Genomic DNA, 25,648 nt, shown 5'->3' on the forward strand with positions numbered 1-25,648 from the left:
TCTAATTCAGTGAAGCATCATTGACGAGGTATGAATTTTATTAATTTATTTCTGCGCTTCATTATTATTTTTATGAATCAATATAGCAGCTAGATTATTGTTTTTAAAAGAAAATACTATTCCAATCTTCCTATTTCAAAATTTCAGGTTTAATTTAGAGCGTCAGGCTACTTGTAGTTTATTTGTAATTATTGTGAAACTTGCCATTTCTGTAACTTCTGTTTTTTTTTCTCAGTGTAGGCCTATTAGTTACTGTCAGAACCTACAAATCTATCACTTTTATTATAGTATGAATAAGTTGCTGTTGCAATTTTTATACTCTCATCTTATGATACGTTTTTTGGTTTATTTATATAAGCTATATATTTAAAAATACATAATATATTAAGAAAGTGATATTAACAGACCAAATTTAGTACAAACCTTGTTGATGATGCACATTTTGTACAGGCAAGCAGATGAACCCAGAATATTAATTGCGTAGTGTTTTCCCTGAGAAAACCATTATATATATTTAAAAAAAAAGAGAGAGGGGTGATCTAAATATTTGTGGTTTGGAAACAGATGGGAAATTGACAGGCTTGTGCTGCAGTTCTATTCTTCCCTCCAGGTCTTCGAGCCACGTGACAGAAAACTATGAATAGGTTATTGTGGGATGTGTGTTGATATTACAATTATATTCCAGTTTGGTTGATTCTCCTAAAACATGTTTAAAAATCATTCAGTCTTTCTCCAAGACTTTGACTTACTTACCTGGTTCCCATGGCAATATGTGGACAATAAGCCATCTCAATATCTCACAGCACTGTGAAAGGCCTGATAAACCGGTTCTGCCTACGAAGACAAAAGACTAACTTCCAGAGCCCAAGAGAGAGGAGTGTCAAATACCTGCACAGCTATTCAAGAAGTTAACACCACTTGTAACTTCTAAAACAGGTTTTGTCATTTTTTGCCTGAAACTGGATGTTTTTCTTCATTTGATACTCAAAACTAATAATCCACACTCATCAGTCTTGGCAAGTACTGTAAATTCCATTCACTGTCAATATTAGTTGATTATAAACAGCTTTTAAAGATTTAGTCACTTTAGCGCGCATTCCATTGACAAATGGATGTGTTTCAAAACGTAGTAAGCTGTCTACCTAAACGGCATTTTTGGGAGATATGATGCCAAAAAACGCTGACTAGCACATCCCTAGAGGGGCGTTCACTTCGGGCGCGTTCTTCTCGGCACAATTTTCGGTTTGTGTAGGCTACGCATGCGTCACACGGAGCTTGCGTCGCGTCTCCAGCGTTTTGCGTCAAACTAAAAACTTTAGAAAACCCACCTCGAGACCCTTGCGTTCAATTCGGCTTCACTCTGTCTAGCAGCTTTTAAGCACAAGAGCGCGCCCCCTAAGATGCCAAACCGCTGTCTAAGTAGGCAGCTGACTAGTTTTTGAGCCAACCCTTGAGTGACAATCCGCGTTCAAGAAGCACTTTCCTGAATTGCAGGTAGACCCGTCTGGAGCCAAGGAGGAAAAATCATGTGACGTTTACAGAAGAATTTGGATGTTTTGGGGAGGGAAGCTTTTGAGAAAACTTCTTCAAGAGAAAGAAGTTGGTTCAAACCCAGTTCGGCTCAGGGAGAATAATGGATCGTGTTGCGTAAAAGCATTACTGACTCCGTACAGGTGTGTTGACGAATGCAGGTAAGTGATTCATCGCTTTTATGTTGTTATCCCTATTTAGCCACTGCGCACCTGCAATTAGTACTAGGTTTCTTCTTTTTCTTCTTAGGGGAAGTCCAAGATTGTGAGTTTTCAGTAGATAGCCTATCAAAATTACACAAAAGTTGGTTTTCCCCTGAATAGTCTATTATACGCATGCGTGTATCCTATATGTAGGAATGGAAGTGTATACATTTGATGGTAGCTATATAGCCTACTTATGATGGAGGTTCGGCTCATTTCCGCGAATCGGTTCTTTTGAACAGTTCGAAAACGATCCTGATACTTTGTCACAACGCAATAAACTTACAAGCTCGTGTCTCAGTTCAGTTTGTTGCAGCCAACATGGCTTTGGAAAACAAAATATTGGCTATTTGTACCTAAAAACAATTTGTTATAATAAATCAACATTATTTTTGCACTGAATAAAAGTTGCATCAGTCGACCTACTGAAGAATCTCTCGGATCGATTCATTAAAACGTTTCGACTCAAAACAGCATCGCTATTGTATAGCCTACTTTCTATACTATTCTATATGCTGGTTATCATATAGACATTAATAAACAGGAATGTACATAAAATGGAATATTTCTGTCTTTATGCCTCTTCAGAAAGTTTAAGGGTTGTTTTTGTCCTGTAGAGGAGATGGGGAGCTGTTGGAGATGGTGCTACACGACATGCATCTGTTGCTTGTCTGAAGATGAGAAGAACGCCGTCGTCATACACAACGAAATCAAAAGAATCCTTGCAGAGCAGAAGAAACGAGAACGCAAAGAAATCAAAGTGCTTCTATTAGGTGAGATGCGTCTAAAGTGTTCATACATTTAAACACTATTAGAAACACAAATATGGACACCGAAGACATCACCTAATGAGCTGAGATCTTTAAATGTATCAAGGGAGTGCATCTCTGAGTGATCTTAACTGTGGAGGAGTGAACCATTATGTGGAAAATAGCCTGCTTGTTTATGCATGTTACTAAAAAAATGCATTTTGAAAACTATATAGCTATTAAGTTTCTATATATATATATATATATATATATATATATATATATATATATATATATATATATTAGGTCTGTCAAACGATTAATCGCATCCAAAAAAAAAAAAAAGTTTACGTAATATATGTATGTATATATAAATACACACACATACAGTATATATTTTGAATATGTATTTACATGTATATACTTATATTATTACTGTGGCAAGTTAAATTGAGGGATGGTGTTGAGGTTTTTACCTGCTTGACATGTCACATTACCTACCCATTATTGTTGTAGCTCCTACATGGAGATAGTTGTAGATGGCAAGATAATATGACTAATCTTTTAATCACACAAAGGGACACATTCTTGAGAGATCAAGTGATCAGGGCATGCCTGACCTTTTTTTTTCCTGCTCATTGTGATAATTTAGTGGGTAAAAACTGCTCACACTGATTTGATTTGATGTGTGATTGTTTGCCTGTCAAATATTTGCCATTTGAGAAACGGCGAGAACAGCCTAAGTCACTGATAAATGGTTTACGCTTGTCTGCTTAAATCGCTTAAACCCAAATAATACGAGAGAAATAGTTGTAGACTTCACAGCTGAGAAAGTCCCCCGATGGTGGAGGACACCTCAGTTTAAAGGCATCCAAACACGTCCAACTGCATATTTTCTGACAGTCTCCAGCTGTCAGTCTAAACCCAATTAAAACATCTCGCTTTGTGGATTGTCTGTTAACAGGACATAACATTCCTTTGAGTGTGAAAAAAGCCTCAAATGTTGTCATATGCATGTTGCATTCCTTTTCGGTTCTCCATTTTTGTCATTCCATGACCTGGTTTCAGAACTAGTATTTGACATGCCTTTTCTGCTTCATGTAATATTTATTTATTTATTTTTCATTGTGGATTTCAGGCACTGGAGAAAGTGGGAAGACGACTTTTATCAAGCAAATGAGGATTATTCATGGCAAGGGCTTTTCAGAAGAAGACAGGCGAGGCTACACTAAACTGGTTTTCCAGAATATCTTCACAGCTATGAAGGCTCTGACAGTTGCCATGAACACCCTAAGGATTCCCTATGCTAACCCACAAAACGAGGTGACCTGCCAGAGAAAAACTCTGATTGTTTCTGAATCCCTTTAAATTTGAAATGAAGAGCACAACAGTCCTTTGAAACGCCCACTGATAGCACAATTAAACACAAGCAAGTACTACCTGTTTCACACACCGGGTTGAGATTACAACTGAATTTGTATGGGCAGGGTAGTTCAATCAAATGACATATTGCCAAATTTGACTTTCTTAATTATGCAATAAAAAAATTAAAATTCATTTTTAAATGTATATACCCTATATTGTTTTTACATTACAAATTTGATATAATTGGTATGTTTTTATAATTAATTCACAAAAGTGTATATATACACACACACACATTTAAACATACAAATCATTGACCTTTATGTAAAGCAGTGAAAGTTGTCCTTTTAAATAGAACAGAAATATACAAAGCATCCTCAGAATATTTATATAAACAAGCCTCATTTGTTACCATTGATGTCCGTAGATATATGGGAAACAGTTTCAGGAAGTGGAGATCCGTCAGATGGCACATTTGGACAGAATGTATGTGGAAGGTATCCGCCGACTTTGGGTTGACGATGGTATCAAGGCCTGTTACAGTCGTCGTAGAGAATACCAGCTTCTGGACTCCACAGAATAGTGAGTACATGTATCTAAAAATAAACTTGGATGGGGTGATCAGAACCCTGACACGAAGCCTTATATCATTCTAAAGGGGTTGATTTTACAATAATGACCAGTTACTGTATATTAGACTGTATATTAGCATGTTTATAACATGAAAACTTAATAAATAAATATATGTGGCCATGATATATTAATTTGAGAGACAGCAGAAGTTGAAATGAATATTTATTATTTAGTACATTTCTGTTGAATTTAGTATTTGAAGCATCTATTTTCTTAGAATTAGAATGATAATATCTATCTAATATATAAACTAATTTATTTGTAATGTTATATTATAATATTAATTTATTAAATCTAAAATGATCAGTATTAGAATTACAGTTATATAATTACGTTATTATTAACAGTAAACTTTGCAGAATATTGCAAGACCTAATTATTAGTATTAATAACTAAGGTGTATGTCTTAAATATTATTACATAATAATTAAGATTATCATAATTACAATGATAATACTAACTAACGCTTCTTAATATACTACATTATTAATAATAATTTCTTACATTACATGAATGAATAAATTAAATTGTATATATATATATATATATATATATATATATATATATATAGGATGAAATGTAGTATTTCTATGTCTATTGTATAATTAGAATATAATTAGGTATTTACATTATTTATAGATGTTATCTATTATATCATTGTGTTAGCTAATTTAGTTGTAATATTACATTATGATATTTATTAAATCTTATATGATTAGTATTAGAATTAGTTATATAACTACATTAATAATATTAACAAATATATTTCTAACATATTAAAATGACTGTTATTACAGCAATGCTAACATATAATATCACTACTAATATATTCATGCTAACAAGAATTTTAGCAGTTAATGTTTGGTCAAATGTTTATGTATATAATGTTTATGATAAAACCCCCAAAATGGTTTGTGCAGATCCACATAGCACCATTGGAGGGCAATACAGCTGTATCTTTAGACAAGCATGCAAGTCCAAACAAGTCAGTATTTCAGTAAACCATTCAGTTGCATCAAATATTAATGAGTTTTCTTTCTGTTCCCTTCTTTGGCAATTGATGTGGTGTCTTTTATTTTAGTCATATATTATTAACACATTTTCACTTTTCAATTGTTATAAGATGAATACCGTGTCTTTTTGTTTTAATGCGGTTATTGCTCACTTGAAGCCTTGAATTAAGGCAGTACTGCTTATTGTTAAGCACATTTCCTGTAAAGTACATCAGCGTGTTCTTGTTAATCGTTACCTAACCACTCCTTTACACAGTTCTGCATGCCCTTCTCGTTCTCTCCTCCTGCTTCCCTGATCGTGTTTTCAGTTCTACAAACCTGGCCACGATAAGAAACACAAACAAACCAGGACGTTTAATTAAACTGCCGTCTAAAGCACAAACAGCAATAAAGCAAGAGGCAAACATCCTGGCACTTTATCACACTCACACAGTTCTGAAATGTTACACTGAAGTATGTTGGATATTTTTTTTAGCTATATGACAAATTTGGACCGTATTGCGGCCCCAGACTTCATCCCCACAGCCCAGGATGTGCTCCGAGTCCGATTCCCCACCACAGGCATCAATGACTACTCCTTCAGTGTGGAGAAAATCACCCTCAGGTACCGTAATGGACATATTTTATTGAATTAAAATATTTATTTTTTACGCAAGTCTTTTTTTTTTGCTAAAATTTGCTCACTCTCGGGCTATCCAAGATGTAGATGAGTTTGTAATCAGAACAGATTTGGAGAAATGTAACATTGCATCACTTGCTCACCAGTGGATCCTCTGCAGTGAATGGGTGCCGTCAGAATGAGAGTCCAAACAGCTGATAAAAACATCACAATAATCCACAAGTATTCCACACAGCCCCAGTCCATCAGTTAACATCTTGTAAAAAAAAAAAGATTGTTTGAAAGAAACAAATCCATCATTAAGGTGTTTAAATCACTTCTGACCATAATCCATAATAACGCTTAATCCAGTGAAAAGGTCATCTCATCTGACTCAAGAGAGAAATATGCACATATACACAAGCAAAAACACTGACGGCACCCATTCACTGCAGAGCAAGGTTATTTTCGTAAACGAAAACTAAGACGAAAAACAATTGGTCAAAAAACATTTTTGTAAACTGAAATAAAATCAAAACATCAAAATAAATGAAAAACTAAAACGAAATGAAACTAACAACAGTTATTGCAAAATTAACTGAAATAAAATAAATAATCGTTTTCGTAATCATTACGTTCTCACCCTGTGCCGGAAAAATATGAGCTGTGTGGGGAAATACGCATCGTGTACGTGAGGTTATCTGACGGAGAGACGCAAAGCTGTTTATAGCAGAGTCCTGCACGGGTCCTGTTTGGTAAACCTGCATCCGCAATACATAACAGGACACCTGACCCGTTATCTGACAGCAGCCAGCACCAATTGAATTCTGTACCCGACCCGTTTGACATAAAGACCTGTATTAAACAGGCTATTGCATCAGTAAGGCAGAATTATTTATTTTCTCATGTAACACAAGCAATAAAAACCAAAATAGGCATTTTAAGTGGATGCTTTGAAGAAAAATAGACAAGCAGCACAACAGAACAAAGAACGCGCATCCTTACTGTAAAACAATAAAAACTTTTGCCCACATCTTGTGAATAATCCGCCAGGCTCTTTTGAACAAATGTGCATAAACTACACGCTTATAATTCTTCATAAAAGAAAAGAACATATTTAAATATGCCTTTACTGTTAAATGCCATTGTCTCTCCTGAAACTCTGCAGTGTGTGGCTGTTAGTCCTTTACAGAAGCATTAAAAATAAAACTTAAAACTAAAATGATATAGGCTAAAGCAGCAACGAGCGCTCCCTAGGCTAGAATGCTTGAATATTAAGGCTCTGACATTAGTGAATTTCATAAGTTCCACTTATGATTTTGTTCGTGGGAAAATGAGCAAGAGTTACGGTATAATGATTATGGTTAAATAAGATGAAAGACATATAGTATAAAGAAATTAGCTACATTTATTTTCAAATTAAATATCAAAACACATTTATCATTCAGTAGTGCGTTTTAAATATAATGTAAGCACAAATTGTGTAGATTTAAAAAGGCATGACTGCTTCATTTTGACCTGTATTTGTATACTTTTACCATCTAATTAAACTCAGCATGCTTTAATTTTGTGTCCATAGACGTTTGCACCACTAAGGTTAAATTAGCCTATAGGTCATTGCACACAGAGTCTGAAATTTTCTTGTGCGTTTTTCAGTTTTTTTTGTATTCCTCATCCTTGCCTATCAAAATGCATGCTACGGATGCGAAAACGCAGAAAATCGAACCTGATCCAAATTTTTTCATGATGGACGAAAGTTTCGGAGGCAGTGTGTAAACGTGATTGACACAACGTGAGCAAGACTGGTTTGCTGGAGCTCTTAAAAACTTTGCTCAGATCCCGGGTTTTTTAAAACAGTTCATGTTCAGAACTAACTGGAAGATACAGTTTATATTATGAGTTAGTAGCCTCCTCTAATTATCTTTTTTTCCCTTTGCATATTTTTGCTATTTGAGCTCTACTGAAGACGCTTTTGCCAGCTAGTCGCTAATAATAATAATCCACGTGCTTTTGCTATAAATTGCTGTGTTGACTTGTGAATATGGAGGACTCTCCTTGCTATGCAAGGAGAACTCTAAACGCTGAATTGGATGCAGTTGTTGGACAGGCTGAGTTCGCGCTTTTACTCGATACACCTGAACCGAACCCTGCGAAACAAAAGTAAACCGAGTTCCGACAGTCCTTCAGTGAGTGATGCCATGCTAATGAGATTCATGCAGAGAATGGAGGCCATGCACGAAGAAACTTTGCACCGAATTCATGGAGTTGAAAAAAACGGTACTTGAAAACTCAAACTCTAGTAAACAGATAATCAGCTCCCTCCAATTCCACGGTGAACAGGTGAAGCATCTGAATGAAAAAACTGAAGAACTGGAAAAGAAAATTGGAAGATTGGAGAAAGACAACGTCGAACTTCGTGATAAGTCGCTATAATGATCTGGTATTCCGGAGAAAGCAGGAGAGAACGTAAAGCAGATGATCATCGACCTTTTCAGCCAGGTTTCCCCGAGCATCGCTGCAGATCTACCCCGTGGAGTTGACATTGCTAATAGGCTGGGACCTTGTTCTGCTGTGGAAAGATCCTCTCGTCGCATAATTGTCTTATTTTCGTCGCGGTCCCAGCGGGACAAAGTTTGGAGGGATGCCAAAACGTCCGTCCTTCTCAGGGAAAAGAAGATCAAGATCTTCGAGGATCTTTCGCAGAAAGACAAGGATGCAAGATCTCTTCTGTGGCCGACGGTAGAGAAGGAGAGACGGGAAGGAAAGAGAGCTGGCTTTCACGGTCCATTTGCTGTGATTGAGGCTAAAAGAGTGACCGCTAAAAATGTAGCCAACACTTAACATGTTGGTAATGCTTATTCAACAAGCAACTGTTTTTTCTAAGTGATTAGCTTGATAAGAGTAAGATTTTTTTTAATATATAAATACTTTTACTTATTAGCTGTTTTATTTATTTATTATTATTTTTAATAATATTTGATATATATATATATATATATATATATTGTACATACAGGTACATCTAAAAAAAATTGGAATATTGTGAAAAAGTTTTTTCTTGTAACTTATTTCAAAAAGTGAAACTTTCATATATTTTAGATTCATTACATGTAAAGAAAAACATTTCAAGTTAATTTTGTTTTAATTTTGATGATTAGAGCTTACAGCTCATGAAAGTCAAAAATCAGTGTCTCAAAATATTAGAATATTTATATTTGAGTTTCAATTAATGACCATCTCTACAGTATAAATTCAGGGTATCTGTTGTTCTTTGAAACCACAATAATGGAGAAGACTGCTGACTTGTCTTTAATATCCTTTAATGCCAGGGGTCTCAGGGATAGTGTCAAACGAAAAGCTTACTAAAAAAAACAAATCAGATTTCAGTTTTCTTCAGGAATGCCATTCGACTATTGATGATTACAAATGGTGGAAATCTCAGTGGCGTAATGATATTTGAAGTTCACATGGCACCGAACACTCACTTTGTGTAAGCATTTTGAGAAACAAATTTGGTGGATATATTAGGGTCCGAATCAGATAGCTTAGGTCATTTTCATTTATTAGTAATTTAACATAACCAACAAAGTAATTCTCAGAAATATATATGGGTAATTCTTTGGATAATTAATTTTTTTTTAACAAATTAGATGAGAAGCTTACATATTGGTCTAATAAATTTCCTAATGCATTTTTCATTCTAGGAGGAGACTTTAATGTCATTTAATAATTTTTTGGACAGATATCCTCCAAAAAGGACTGCTTGTTCTTGTCCTGCACTATTAGACCTAATAGACAAGTTTGAATTGGTGGGCATTTGGAGAGAGAGATTCCCTAACAATTTAGAGTTCACTTGGGCCAATAAAAGTGGTTCAAGACAATCTCGTATTGATTATTGGCTCATATCAAAATGTATGTCAAATCTTGATCTGAATGTCGGCATTCAATGTACCCCGTTGACCGACCACAAAACTATCTTTATTAATACCCCTTTAATGGCAGATTATGTAACAGGCCAATGCAGAGCTTCTTTGTGGAAACTTAACAGTTCACTGCTAGAATTACCAGATGTAAAGGATAGAATTAAAGAATTAATTGCTAGCTATTAGAAAGCAGCCACAATTCAAAATAATTTTGATACCAATTAGGAGCTTTTTAAGTTTGAGACAGGTGTTTATTTGAGAAAAGTTGGAACACTTTTAGCCAAAAAAAGAAGGGTTCTTGAAGACAACCTAATCATGAAATTATCTCAGTCTAATCATTTTGATTGCATGTCTGTAGAGGACAAATCTGAAATTGCAGATTCGCAAATGAAATTGGATGAACTGTACTTATCAAAGGCTAGAGGTGCTTATATAAGATCCAGGAAAAAAATACCTCGAAGAGGGAGAACTCAATTCCACATATTTTTTTAAGATAGAAAAGCGTAATTTTACCCTTTCAACAATTGAACAACTTCGTGTTGATGGCAAAATTGTTAAAGATCCAAAGGAAATGGCAAACTACAGTGCCAATTTTTATAAGAATCTTTATAGTTCAAGGTATTCAGAGCAGACAGCGTCCTCATTTCTAGACTCGGTTAATTATGTTAAGGTTATATCTGAAAGTGATAGATTTTTCTGTGATAGCATTGTTACTCCTGAGGAAGTACAAAGAGCAGTTAAGAGTTTGAAAAACAATAAGTCCCCAGGGTGTGATGGACTTACAGCTGAGCTGTTTTTAGAGAAAGTATTGAAAAAGAGGCTTTACCTCCTACATTGATGCAAGGTATCATAACTTTAATTCCTAAACCTAAGAAAGATCTTACCAATTTAGACAGCTGGCGACCCATCACACTCCTTAACTATGACTATAAAATTTTCGCCATAATATTTGCTAAAAGAATTAAAGATAGTTTGGATACTGTTATAGATGAGACACAGTCTGGATTTATGAGGGACCGACATATAATGAATAATATTAGATTCGTTTTAGATTAAAAAAGATTTCAGAAAAAAACTGAATATGTGGCTCCAACGTGATCTCTCATTGAAGGGAAGAATCTTACTAGCCAAAGCTGAAGGTTTGTCAAGGTTAACAAATGCTGCTCTCTCTTTGAATGTTGACACTGCCATTCTTAAAAAAATGATACAATGCTTCTCAACTTTGTTTGGAAGAATAAACCTAATTTTATTAGAAAATCTGCACTTATGAACACCATTGAGAAAGGGGGTTTAAACTTTCTTGATTTCACCACTTTAAGCAACACCTTTAAAATAAATTGCATAAAAAACTGTATCAATAAGCCCTCATCTATATGGAATCTGATTCCTAATGTTGTTTTTTCCAAACTAGGTGGTTTAAAGTTCTTATTAATCTGTAACCGTAACATCATGAAAATCCCTGTCAAATGATCTCTTTTTCATAGGCAGATGTTATTAGCTTGGTCCCTCCTTTTTAAACATAATTTTACACCTCACTCGTATCTAATCTGGAATAACAAGAATATACTGTATAAACACAAATCTTTTTTTTTTTTTTGAAAATTGGCTTAAAAATGGTATTATTTTTGTCTCTCAGCTTTTCAATCAAAATGGTTCAATCTGTAATTAGTTTTTAGTTAAGCATGGAATTCCTGTTCGTCCGAAAGAGTTTGCAGTTGTTGCTGATGCAGTGCCACATGGGGTTTTCATGCTTTTTAGAGGTCTGTCTTTTCCAATCTCATATCACTCAGTGGATCTTTGTAAAATATTTGTTGGAAAACAGTGCCTTTCGTCATCCAAGTCAAAAAACAATAAGAAAATGAGAGTTTTGTTTCAGATGGAGTCTATTTCTGTGCCTTATGTAATCTCTTATTAGAATGGTTTAGTAAGTGATATTCCTAAAGTTTGGTCAATACCTCACAGATATTTAATTACTAACAAAATGAGAGAAACTGCATTTAAGTTGATTCATAGAATTTACCCGGATAAGTGCTCTCTTAAAAGACTTAAAATACCAACTGTTCTTTCTGTTTAGAAAACAATGAAACTTCTTTACATGTATTCTGGAATTACTCTTAAATATAATTTTGGTGTGACTTTCTTGACTTTATCAAATGTTACGTGAATCCTAATTTTGAGTTTACTTATAGAAATGTCATTTTGGTTTTCATGAATGTGACAAAAAGTTGATACTTATTGCCTAAACCTTATTTTCCTTTTAGCTAAATATCATATTCATAAATGAAATGCAATCCTCTTTTTTAAGATTCAAACTTGAAATGAAAATGCATTTTGAATCTATTGAGTTCTCTACGAACTTAAAAGCAATAAGAACAATGGCTTTGCTAAAGGACTTAGTACGTCCTTTGGACTGAAACACTCAATGACCCCAGACTGTTGTTGGATTGGTATGATTTTACAATGATGACAATTGTTATTGTTTTTTCAAGCATTCAGTAAAAAACAACGTGAGGATGTCACGCTCATGCACAAGCCGTCAAACTGATGTCATCAGAGGAGGCCCATCATTTTAGAGGGGAGGAGCATTTTCAAATTTGGATTAAAGATTATTAAGGCAAACTATTTTTTTTTGTGGATTGACTTGCATGGATAAATTGTTCACCACAAAAATAGCAATGTGCGCTAACAAAATAAATATAGTCAGCTTTGATTTCACTCGGACTTCTGCTAAACTTTAATTAGCCTGCTAAAACTAAACTATATAAAAACTAAATGTGTTCACAAAATAAAAACTAAACTAAAACTAACTAAATTATTAATGAATAGTGTGAGTACATTTTCAGCAAAATTTCATTTTTTGGGTGAACTATTCCTTTAATTCAAGAAGCCCCTGCAGTTCCCTCACAAACATCCAGGGGTCCTTGAACCACTGGTGTCAGAAAACTGGTGCTCAGTAATAAGATTTAATTTCTGCCTGGCAGCAAAACCACAGAAACAGCATAGCAATGTGGTAAAAATCACTAGGAACACCTTAGAAACTACATATAGCAACACATGGCAAGACTTGCTTGCACTCATATTTTGTTCAGAAAACATAAAAGCATTTTTATAAAGAAAGATAATGTGAGGACCTGATGCAATCCTGTATATTTTGAGGTAGACATGTTTGTTTGATTCATGACAGCAGGGAAGTAGGAACAAATGATAGGGGTTGACGGTTAGTGTTTAATGTTTTTGGTTTAAACAGAAAGTTTCAAGAATAAACAAGAGAATTTAATCTCGGTCTTACCATTTTGTTTTTCTGAAGGATTGTGGATGTGGGTGGCCAGAAGTCCGAGAGGCGGAAATGGATCCATTGCTTTGAGAATGTGACATCGCTCATATTTTTAGCGTCCCTCAGCGAGTACGACCAGGTACTGGAGGAGAATAACAAGGAGGTGAGCATCTCCTTCGCCCCAGTCTGTCTGTATCTCTCTTGTCCTAATCGATTGCTTTGATCAGTATGTTTTGGGTCTGGACTTGGATCAGCAACTCAAAAAGAAATGTGCACATTTCTAATTTGTACAAAGATGTAAAGCCTGTTTTTAAAATCAATTACTTATTGTGACATTATGTGATTCAGTAGCTAACGAAAACTAATTACTAACTAAAATGTTCATTAAAATGAAAAATAAAATAAAATACGAATATAACTTATTTACTAAAAATAAATAATATCCAAATGATAAAAATATGTATATATTTATTCTATTATATAATTATAGCAGCTTATAACCCAGCTGCTGTGATGTCTGTTAATCAAAGAACAAAAGAAAAAAAGAGGAAATCAATCACTTTTGTAGCTTTAAGGATTCATCTATATTTAATTTAGAATTTTAAGTTTAATAACTTTATTCAATTTTTGTATATTTTACTATTTGCTGAAGGGCACAGGTAAATATGACATTTATTATAATGGGTTTATGTGAAGATTGTTTTAAGTTCACTTAAGTTATTTTTGAAATATTAAAATGTAATGTTGAAGGGCTATAGTCAATGGTTAAATATTACGAAAAAAATATCAATTTCCTAGAGACATCAGTAGTATTTGTATTAGTGATACTCACCTCAGTCATAAAAAAAGATGCCACTAAACAAATATTAAAAATAGACTGTCTTTATGTTGTTTCTACATTAATATTGAATGTGAAATTATTGCAATATAAAAGTATATTTAAAAACTTGAAAGTTAGGTGGGATTAATCGCGATTAATTTCAGAAAAGATTTGCGATTCATTCGGTTTTTTTAATTGATTGTCAGCTATATATATATATATATATATATATATATATATATATATATATATATATATATACACACAAAAATGAATAAAAATGACAAACGCACATAAAGGTTACAAATTAAAGAAGACAGAAATTAAAAATTCACTTAAAATGACAAATTAAAATAAAACTAAATATAAAATATAATGAAAAAGATATGAATAATAATATAATAGGATATAATTAATAATAAAATAATGCTTGTTCAGCAATTAAAATAATATATTCAACTTAATTCAAATTAATCTTTTTAACAAAAGCATAAAATAAAATTCAGTATAATCGTTTAATAGTGACATTTATTTTTGTATTACATTAGTGTACTAATTCAATAAATTACATAATAATTATTTAAATAATATTAAACAAATATTTAAATAATATTTTTATTTTTTCATATTAAAATAGGCTACTGACAGATTTTAATTGTCATGAAAATAACGTCACAATGAAAAGCATCCCAATGGTCCTAAAATTAATTTTATTAATGCAAAAACCTTTTTCTTTTCTTTTTTTTTTTTTCTTTTCTTTTTTTGACATTGAGGTGAAACACGAGCCAGACATTTCTTGACAGATTCACATTCTATTGTTTCACGTTTGTTTGCACCTTCCCTGAAATGCTCCTTCCTGTTCTCTTCCCATGCAGCACTGATAAATTGCGTAATCTCTTGTCTCTCTCATTTAATTAACTTCTGCTGTGAATGCTTGCTCTCTCCGGCTCCAGAACCGCATGAAAGAGAGCTTGTCACTCTTCTACACCACCATCCACTCGCCGTGGTTCGCCAATGCCTCCATCATCCTCTTCCTAAACAAGATGGACATCCTGGAGGAAAAGATCAAGATGTCAGACCTAAAAACTTACTTCAAAGGGTTTAACGGTATGGAAATAAGTATTTGTGTACCAACAATTCAGCAAATTAGCCCCAACCTGCCCTGCCCCTTAAAAAGAAATATTATGGGATGAGAATATCAGGCTGGCTAGGAAACAGAATTGACAATGCAGATGGAACAGGTTTTTCTTCACAGCAGATGGTGTAGGACAGATATTAGTGTCTTAATGCTGATATGGAGGCAGTATTCGTGGAAATGGCCCCAGTTTCTCGCCCTTTACCCCCGTTACCAACAGCAACCAAAAAATAGCCAATTCCGTGCATTTACAGGTAGAAAAAGAGCGTTAAACAGACTCTCTGATAAGAGTAGCTCCATCTTTGAGATTTAAAGATAGACAGTCTGTTATGGTTCAATTTAAAGAGACAGCACACTTAAAAAGAAAATTTGATTTAATCCTGTGATGTAAAGCTGAATTTTCAGCATCATCAGTCAAGTCTTCAGCGTCACAAGATCCTTCAGAAATCATTCTAATATTCTGATTTGCTGCTTAACTCTCTGGTATTGTTCATTTGGGGGTCAAACTTGTTCGTGGTCAAAACTGACCGAACACCCGAAATGTAACTTTTTTTATTTTCAGTAAAATCTATGTAATATATTTTTGTTCCATAATTTTTTTTATATGTATATTTTGAGAGAATTTCATAGTACTAATGAATATTTATGCAATAATTATGATACATTTTTTCCCATTGAAAATAATACAAACATTTTTTTTTCTTAGATTTTTATACTTCTTTTCAATTATGGCAGTATTTCATGTTAAAATAGAGACAATGCCTTTAAAATTCAATTTTTGAAGTCAGATTAGTGCCATCTGGTCTGAGTTAAAAAAAGAAAAACATCTGCAATTCCATGGTTTAGCCACTAGATTCTCTATATAAAAGGCTTAGAAACTCTCTAGTGGTTTTTAGGCATAAAGACTTATTTTTATTAAGTTGTGGATCTGGATATATATTTAGACATTCTAAAAGACAACTTTTTGTAAACTTTAGATTTTTTTGTTGTTGAAATTTTGGTTTGAAAATTTTAGTTTTTTTCATTCATTTTACTACAGTCAAACCTGAACACATAGAAAGCATTTTGTTACACTTAACATCAAAATTCAACACAAATGTAACAAAAATGAACAGGAATGCTTTATCAGAGATCTGATTTCAACCTCTTGTTTGAGTCTTCTGGCTCAATTTTGCCATATCGTTACAGCCACACCAGTTAATTTGTGTGTATAATAGTGTGTGTGTGTGTCTGTTTTGTACTCTTGATGTTTTAGTGTGTAACCCATTCCTTGGTGTCTGTGTTTTGACTGCATTTTTGGCCAAATTATTGATTTTATTTCATGCATCTGCAGAAACATGCTTTGTGTTACAGTCACACTAGTTCATATATGTGTGTCTGTTAGGGGATGGGGGGTGGGCGGAGTGTGTCTCCGTTTCGTGTCAAGTTTCGTACCATTACATGAAGTAGCGATTTTTCTGTTCTAAAATTGTTCTGGTCTAAAATTACCGAACAACACCAGAGGGTTAATCATTATCAGCATTTTTGGTGCTCAATTATTAATAATGGTTCTTAATTATTATCAATATTGAATATTTTTGTGGAAACAAAATTTTTTATTTAGAAAGTTCAAAAGAACAGCATTTATTTAAAATAGAAATCTTTTTACAAATATATTGCATACTTACTGAATTAAAGTATTTATTAGTATATATATATATATATATATATATATATATATATATATATATATATATATACACACACACACACAGGACCACAAAACCAGTCGTAAGGAACAATTTTTTGAAATTGAGATTTATACATCATCTGAAAGCTGAAATAAGCTTTCCATTGATGTATGGTTTGTTCGGATTGGACAATATTTGGCTGAGATCTGGAAAAATCTGGAATCTGAGGGTGCAAAAAAAATCTAAATATTGAGAAAATCGCCTTTAAAGTTGTACAAATGAAGTTCTTAGCAATGCATATTACTAATCAAAAATTAAGTTCTGATATAATTACGGTAGGAAATTTACACAATATCTTCATGGAACATGATCTTTACTTAATATCCTTATGATTTTTAGCATAAAAGAAAAATCGATAATTTTGACCCATACAATGTATTGTTGGCTATTGCTACAACTTGTGTTACTTATGACTGGTTTTGTGGTCCAGGGTTTTATATATATATATATATATATATATTAGTGCTGTCAATCGAAAAATGTAATCGCGTTAATCACAGTCATGGACTGTGATTAATCACGATTAATCGCAAATTTTAAATACTAGGATTTACCTGTAAATGTGTTGAAATAAAGAAAAGCATGACAAACTAGTTTAAGGAAACAGAACCGTTCACACCTCAGCAGTATGAGACATAATCCTTATTCTTTAGTTTTTTTTTCAGCCATTATCAGCCTTTATGCTGGCAATAAAACAATGTGCATACTATCCACCCTATCTGCCCTAAATAGTATTGAAAATTACTAATATCACATAGAATTTAGGATGGATAGTTGCAATTTATAAGCTCAAAAGGGAATTGTATATAAATAATTACATTTAATTATGATTAATTATAATTATTTACTATATCGGCTGACAGTAATAACTGTAGCAGAATTAAATTGCCATGAACTGATCTGTCCGTCCAGCGAACATTCAGTGCAAGTTCATATCAACTCTAAGAAAGGATATTTCCTTGGCCACAGGAAATACTTTCCTATTAATGCATTAGAGCATGTAGCGAGGGTCAAAATCATTTGCAAGGAAGAACCAGAAACTCATGTAATTTATATAAATTTACTCATGTTTATTAATATAAATGTGCAGGTCAGTATGTTTGTTGACTTAAATAGATCTGTCCCTTTAATACAACATTAACCCAATGAAACTGCTATGAACATTGGGCGTTACATATTAAAAGAAGCTCTTAATAGTGATTTTAAAAGTGTTTGCTTAAGATTCTTTCTCTTGGCTTTCTTTATTGGTCCTGCCTCTATAATTTGCATGTGCTCCTCCCAGTTCTTACCTTCCAAGCTTTTACTAACTCCTCCCCTCCTCTGTGGATTGGTGCCACCCTCAGGCAAACGGCGGGACACGCAAGACGCCATGGACTTCATTCACAATATGTATAAACAGAGGGCCGTGAGTGCTGAGACAAAGGAGTGCAAAAACATCTACCCTCACTTCACCTGCGCCACGGACACCAATAACATCCGGAAGGTTTTCAATGACGTGAAAGACACTGTCCTTATCAAGTCTCTGCAGGAATATGGAGTGCTCTGAGGATTACGTATTGCTTCTGCCAACCTAATAAACTGAGCTTGAAGGGACACGCAATTGATGGCTTGAATTGTTTTTCCTTGTGCCACCTCTATGCAGCCTTCCATTTCTGTGTCTTTTGCTCCATATATTCCTATATTCCTACTTTTTAGTCATTTTGGTGGATTAAAACATCAGATTCTTACAGTTCTTCAAACTAGATCATTGCAAGTCTCCTCCTTAAAGAGACATCATTCTGAAGGAATGAGGAAGCTGTGACTGTCACAGGAACGCCACACAACAGGCAGATTTTCAGCGTGTTTTGGTTTCGAGGGGGTGGCAGGAATTTTACACTATAGCTGCTGGCAAGAATGAACTGAGAAATACAAAGCAATGTTTGGCTGATCTGTACTGGAGAACATGCTCAGTGTCCTGCCCAAATATTTGACTTTGCTGATTACTTAGAGCAAGAGGGTGGAGAGTTTATTTTCAAATAGGACCAAAAAGTAATATGGAAGCCTGTTTCTGCCACAGCATAAAATAAATAAATAAGATAAAATAATGAATAATAAATAAGAATAAAAAACTGTATCGTGAGATATAAACTTACAATTCTAAGAAGAAAAGTCTGAAATTGTACAATATAAACTCGAAAATTGTGAGAAGTCTGCAACTGTTAGATATAAACTCGTAACTGCTAGAAAAAAAATGGTTACACTTTATTTTAAGGTGTCCCTGTTTCAGTGTAATTGTACATTTAAGTACTGCGTAATATTAAATAAAATAACTACATGTATTTACTATATAGTTAGGGTTAGGATTAGGGTTTGGCTTCGGGTTACTTGCGTGTAATTATGCATAATTTATTGTTGTTATAATAGCAAGTCATGTAACGTGTAACAAGGACACCTTAAAATAAAGTGTTACCAAAATGAGTACGAATTGTGAGATCAAAAGTCACAATGAATGTTGTTGTTTTTTTATTACATGGTGGAAATAAAAATAATAATAATAATCAAATAAAACAAAATTGTGAGATGGAAACTCAGAATTGCGAGAAATAAAGTCAGAATACATATTTTTTCTTGGAATTGCAAGTTTATATATTTATATATATAAATATATTTCTAACACAATAGTGAGAAATAAAGTCTGAATTGTGTGATTAAAAAGTTGCAATTACCTTTTTATTCCTTGACTGAAACAGGCTTCCGTAATTTTCTTTCTGTAACATGGAGTAGTTTTTTATTACACAAACAGAAGCCAAATTGTTACAAAAAAGTTGGGGTGTTAAATTAAAAATCTTTAAAGTAAAATGTCACTGTTTGTAATCTGAAATATTTTTCGGTCCCACTTTATATCAAGTGGCCTTAACTACTATGTGCTTACATTTAAATGAATCATTTGGTACAATGTACTTATTGTGTCCATACTTTAACGGTAAAAAACTGAAAATTCTACAGTAAAAACCTGTTAACGGTAAGTTCCTGTAAAATTTACAAGGAAAAACCATAAACTGACATTCCTACAATTCCCTGTGTTTGCATTTCAAATTTTGTTTGAATTTTATACTTTTTTCTTTGAAATAACTATGTTTCTTCTTAGTTTTTTCTTATCAGTTATGTTTATTAGGGTTGTATGTTACAACTAATGTTGTTAAATTAATGTTTATAGCATATTTCAGTTTAATGAGTCTCACCATGATGGTGCTTAGTGCTTGTGTGAATGACACTGTGCACCTTCTATAAATGTTATTATTTAAAAGCTGCTTGTGATGGGCATTTGGTGGTTATCAGTGTATTTCAAAAGTACAAAACAGATTTCAGTACTTCAATAGGTAGGTATATTAACTATATATCAGTTAATGAAATTGCGGTATTTAACTGTAAATTTAAGTTACAACCGTAAAACCTAAAATGTTGTTACCGTATTTTTTACAGTAGAATTCCGGCAACCACAGCTGCCAGTTTTTTACCGTAAATTGTATGGATTTTTTTAACAGTATATATTGTAATTACATTACTAATTTTATTGTTAACCCATCTCTTACACCTTAGCCCACCCGTAAACCTACCCATGCCACCAAACCTGTCCCTAACCTTACCCATATCCCACCTCAATAGCAGCAGAAGTGTTTTGCAATGCAATATGAACACAATAAGTACATTGTACTTATTTTTTTATGTAAGCACATAGTAGTTAAGGCCACTTAATATAAAGAGGGAACCATTTTTCTTTACAAACTATTTTATTTTAGAGCAAGAAATATTCTTATATATTTGCTCAAAATGGAGATAATACTGTTACTTTCCATGTCAAATGTATGAATTTGTTTATATATACAGTATGATGTGTATACAATATATATATATATATATATATAAGTATAGTTCTTCAGGTAGTTTTGATGGTCTGTTTGTTGTGTATAACAAGTGTAATAGTATCTTTACCATAAAACTGTTATTAGTTAATACACAATGTATATATATATGGATTAATTTAGTATTAATTTATACAAAACTCGGATTAGCTGTTAAATTGTCATTTAAGCATTTAAATTGATCCAATCCATCTGCTGTAATTAAAATTAGACACATTACATAATTTCTAATACTAGTGTGTTCACTATAAATCAGTCAGGAAAGATTACATGTTTTGCAATATGTTTAAAACTGGAAATTTTACTTAAGGCTTTTATGTTTAGAAACATCACCAAGAATCACCTACACGTAGATATGACACTTTCCATGAATAAATGTACAAAAATACAAATACAAGGTTTTTTTTTAATCTTTCTCAACAAATGGTCGATGAAAAGAGGTGTTTTTTCTTAAGAAGATATTGATTGTAAACCTCCGAAGGTAAAACATTTAATTTAGTTTATTTCTGTTCATTTTGATTATTTATTCTATTTATGTGATTTGCAATTGTTGCCAAAATTTGGCAACCCTGTTACCATTAAATTCTTTCTAAATAGAATATAAATACAGTTTACTTTGAACTTTTATTATTTCTTACCGATAACCATGAAAGGAACATCAAATTGGGGGAAAAAACAAAACCTTTTGGATTAAGTTTTATGTACTGATAAACATAAATTCAGTTTCCCTCAAATCTAAGAAAACTATTTGCTTGATTATTTTCTTTTCACAATAAAATGAGTAACGGTTGAATTTTGAGCTTTATGGATGCAGTTAACAACAATTTGTAAAACAAAATTTAGAAAAAGCAAAGAGATCATTTAATTTGCATGCTGTAGAAAGTGTTAGATGTTATATAACATATAAAAATAGTTTATAATTAACATCTCGTAGTTCCAAAACAAATTGTATTTTTTGCCTCTAATGCTTTTAAAAAACCAAAGTGTACCCTATACATGGAAAGTGCCTTTAATTTTAGCATTGATAAACTGGTTTTCTGTGGCGAAATTTTTAATCTTTTGTTCTTTTCTCCCCTCCTTTTTTATCCTTTGTTTTGGTTACATTTTCATTTTCCTTTTTTGTTTGTCTTTATATCCAAATGTTTTCCAACTCCACCCAATTATGATGCCAGGCAAAAAGCGAGACAAGAATGAAGCGATGGACTACATCAGTGCCCTGTACCTTGAACAAGCTTTAAACCATGAAAATCGAGTACGGAAGTGCATTTACAAACACTTTACCTGTGCCACTGACACCGACAACATCCGCAAGGTCTTCGACGATGTCAAGAGAACCGTTCTCATCAAGGAACTGCAGTTATATGGTATGCTTTAAGATGCAGAGCGGCTTCATCTCACATGCAGACAATCTGAACTGATTCCTGGAAAGACAAAACAATTGTTAAGATCACTAGATATGTTATCAAATGGAAATCTTTATTACTGTAAATACAGTTGGTCTTAACTTCACTGACTGATTACTTGTACTTGCATTTGAAAATATTTTGTTACATTTTTTACACAATGTGACTTTCTGACTATCTTTTCACTGAAATTAATTTCTATATTCTACCGAAACGGAGTATCACAAAATATTAATAATCAAAAAATAAAGAAACACTATTGGTTATAATTACAGTGTAAGACAACTTGGATCTCAAGAAATGAGAAGTGACAGAAATTTTCAATGAAATGGACAAAATGTCACTATGTTCATAATAAAATTTCATGAGCTCTTTGATTAAAAACTGTTTGCTAAATGAGAATTAATCAAGTACTTCATGTGTTCATTCTATCAGTGTTTTTAAGCATTTTACATTTGTTCCAAAATAACTCAAGGCAGTAACAATTTTAAAAATATATTTTATTTTTGAACTATGTGAGCTATTCTTTTTAATAGCTAACTTTGAACTTTTTGAATTTTTCAGATCATCAGTCATCAAAGCTCGATAAAGCTTACTACTCACTAACAATTCCTCATGTTTTCAGGCCATGTCAAGTCTTATTTTGACGTCACAAAATATATCTACAACAACAAACAAACATATTATCTAAGTGTGTGAGTTTACTTACTTTTTTATTAGTCTTCCCTAGGGGGGTCTGTTTAAACACAATGGGCTCAGGGGAGGCAAGAGGCGCGGAAACGCGGACTCCCACTGCAACTTTACATGCTAGTGTCACATGCTAGTGGGGACAATGTTTCTTTAGAAAACTAGTTATTTATACACTTTTTAATATTTGTACTACAATTTTTTTTCTCTCATATATCAATATCAATAGGATTTAAAATGAACAAGAAGAAAGACCTGTATTTATGCAGAAAGTAGCTGAAATGTGGTTTCCAAAGGATCTGCTCTGCTCCGCTCTATCATAAGCCACCCAAGCTTGAGGATATTCTTCTAATCCCCTTGCTTCACTTTCTCCTCCACACAACAATATGTTCCAGTGCCTATCTGCTGAACCTACAGGGCTCCAGGTGCTCTCCAAACAATCTGGAAGCGGTATTTTAAGGGTTTTAGGCAGAGAACAGTAATAACTGGGCAGGTTGGAGTCCTTTACTGAAACTGAAAAATTACATCACTCCAAATTTCACCTGTCTTCTCCTTCTGCTCTTCTCCCATTCATTTGATGAATGGGTGAAAGTACTTGAGCGCACAGACTGGTTTTATGCTCATCGGTATAGAGACCACTTGTCACACTTGTAAAAGCTCTTTGTGACCCGAGTGAGAAAAGAGCCTCTAATTGCTTATAATTTTAGCAGATGCGGGGCACAATCACATGCAAACCTTTAAGGAGGTGTTTGAAAACAGCCACTCTTGATTGAGGTCTATGAGAAATGCACTGTGATTCAGTGTACTATTCTCTGTGCGTCCATGTTACGCCCTTAGACGTAATTATTTATATTTTTTTATATTTGTGCAGAATTTGATATTGCTACTGTTACAGTTTGTATTTTTGGAAGTGTTTTGTTTTTTGCTCTCTCTCTCTCTTCCCTCTACTCCATGCAAAGCTTAATGAACTACTGGCTAGCTCTGATTAGCTGCTGGAGGGAGAGCTTGTGGATAAAGCTGGAGACTAACTGTGAAGATGGCCCTTTTTTTTCTTGCCTTTGCTGCCTCCCAAGACTGTTTTCCTCCTGTCCCAGACAGTACCATGTGTGCTAATAGTTGATCTGTTGACTTTAGGGTTGTTAGTGTACAACTTTGAATCTTCGAAGAGAAGTTGTTGCTCTGTTTTCCTCACGTAATTCAACTTAATATTTAAGCCCAAGCTTTTATTGTCATTTTTGGAGCAGTAGGGAGGTGGATGCCTTTTGTTTAGAATGCATGTTTTCTCCTGTTTTTGGTTAGAAAGGGAGTAAGGTGAGACTTTTGTTGTTTGTTTTTCACTTTGTTTTGTGAGTTTAGAAAGTACTCTCCCTAAGTTAGAGCTTTTATATTTGTTATTTTGGCCTGGTCCCCACCCGAAGCTTTATTTGCTCCCCTTTTTGTACTTTATTTGAGCTTGTCAAATAAACAACTTTTTTGTGTAACATCTGTGTGATTTTTGTGGAGTGCTGGGACAGGAGAGAGGAGTTCCTGGTTGGCTGTTAAGAGTTTTATTTATTTATTTATTTTTCTGTGTTTGCGTTTTATAAATTTCCTTGTTACTCCCTTCCTGACCCTAGACTAGGAAGGCACGTAACAATTGGGGGCTCGTCCGGGATTTGAACCCGGGACCTCTCGCACCCCAAGCGAGAATCATACCCCTAGAATGTGTAACACGTCACAGAATAATTTTGTCATTTTCCTAGCGTCATGAACATTCCTAACGTAATTTTCAGCACATCCCAAATTACGTGTTTATAGCGTTGTATAGTGGAAATTATGTTTCAAACACTAAAATGGCCAGCTACTTTGTCATGCATACACAAATACACAGAATTAGACCATTTTCCCCCTAATTAAAAAATAAAACCGCGTTCACATTTACTGTTTCTTTTGCTGACAAATTCAGTCCAGCCATTTTAACAGGAAGTGCTACTGACAAATACGACATCGGACAATGTACCTTTTTGCCTGCAAAATTTAGCAATTTTTATTTAAACCATGGTTTTTTTGCTAAATTAGAGAAAAAATAAATTCTATAAGTAATTTTCACACAATAAATATTAAGGGTACTATTTTAAACTATTTTATAGTGATTTTTTTTTTAATTGAAAGTTTTTTAACTGAAAGTTCAAAAAACATATTCACCAACTCTATTTGGATAAAATGGTTTCAGAAAGCCATAATCCAATCAATCAAAGATAGATATCAGTTTATATTTCACTTTTTTCACTTATTTAATTTTTGTTCAGATTAGTTTTATACTTGTAATAATTCTTTATTATTATTATTTTGTATGGGACAAAACAAAATCAATAGGCATATATACAAAAAAGTATGAATGTATGGCAACAAGCTTTCAAGGGCATTTTAAAACACTGACATGTTTTGTAATCAGTTTAAAAAAAGTTAATAAAAATGAACCCCCTTGAAATATGAAAGTGCCAAAAGTAACAAAAGAAACACAATTATACTACAATATATGAATGACTGAGCATTGACGGATGAACCTCTATTTAACAAAATTCAACCATATTAAAATAAAATAAATATTAAACACATATCATTTTTTTAGAAAATAAAATGAAATAATAATGAACAATAAAATAAAAAGTGAAAAGTGTGCAGATTCCAAACTCCTGCAAGA

General features: G+C 33.3%; 1 protein-coding gene across 3 annotated transcripts; it reads left to right on the forward strand.

Moving 5' to 3' along the window:
* Positions 1-898: 898 nt before the first annotated feature.
* On the forward strand, positions 899-24,444 carry LOC306867902 (guanine nucleotide-binding protein subunit alpha-14-like). Of its 3 annotated transcripts, none has more exons than XM_079413857.1 (9): positions 899-1,016; positions 1,495-1,691; positions 2,351-2,506; positions 3,621-3,805; positions 4,275-4,429; positions 5,969-6,097; positions 13,322-13,451; positions 15,062-15,215; positions 18,317-19,032. In XM_079413857.1, exons 3-9 carry the CDS (start codon positions 2,356-2,358, stop codon positions 18,517-18,519), a joined length of 1,107 nt encoding a protein of 368 aa, XP_079269983.1. In that variant the 5' UTR covers positions 899-1,016; positions 1,495-1,691; positions 2,351-2,355; the 3' UTR covers positions 18,520-19,032. The 3 variants fall into 3 exon arrangements, with proteins under 3 accessions (XP_079269983.1, XP_079269982.1, XP_079269981.1); XM_079413856.1 differs by lacking the exon at positions 18,317-19,032 and adding an exon at positions 22,048-24,444 and having other exon boundaries at positions 983-1,016; XM_079413855.1 differs by lacking the exons at positions 899-1,016; positions 18,317-19,032 and adding an exon at positions 22,048-24,444 and having other exon boundaries at positions 1,215-1,691.
* The last annotated feature ends 1,204 nt before the right edge of the window (positions 24,445-25,648 follow it).

The sequence above is a fragment of the Barbus barbus genome, assembly GCF_936440315.1.
Source record: "Barbus barbus genome assembly, chromosome: 49".
Lineage (NCBI taxonomy): Eukaryota > Metazoa > Chordata > Actinopteri > Cypriniformes > Cyprinidae > Barbus > Barbus barbus.

Coding starts and splice junctions, on each gene's coding strand:
- LOC306867902 (XM_079413857.1), top strand. CDS start 2,356: ATGGGGAGCTGTTGGAGATGGTGCTACACGACATGCATCTGTTGCTTG. Junction 2,507..3,620: donor AATCAAAGTGCTTCTATTAG/GTGAGATGCGTC, acceptor TGTGGATTTCAG/GCACTGGAGAAAGTGGGAAG. Junction 13,452..15,061: donor TGGAGGAGAATAACAAGGAG/GTGAGCATCTCC, acceptor CTCCGGCTCCAG/AACCGCATGAAAGAGAGCTT.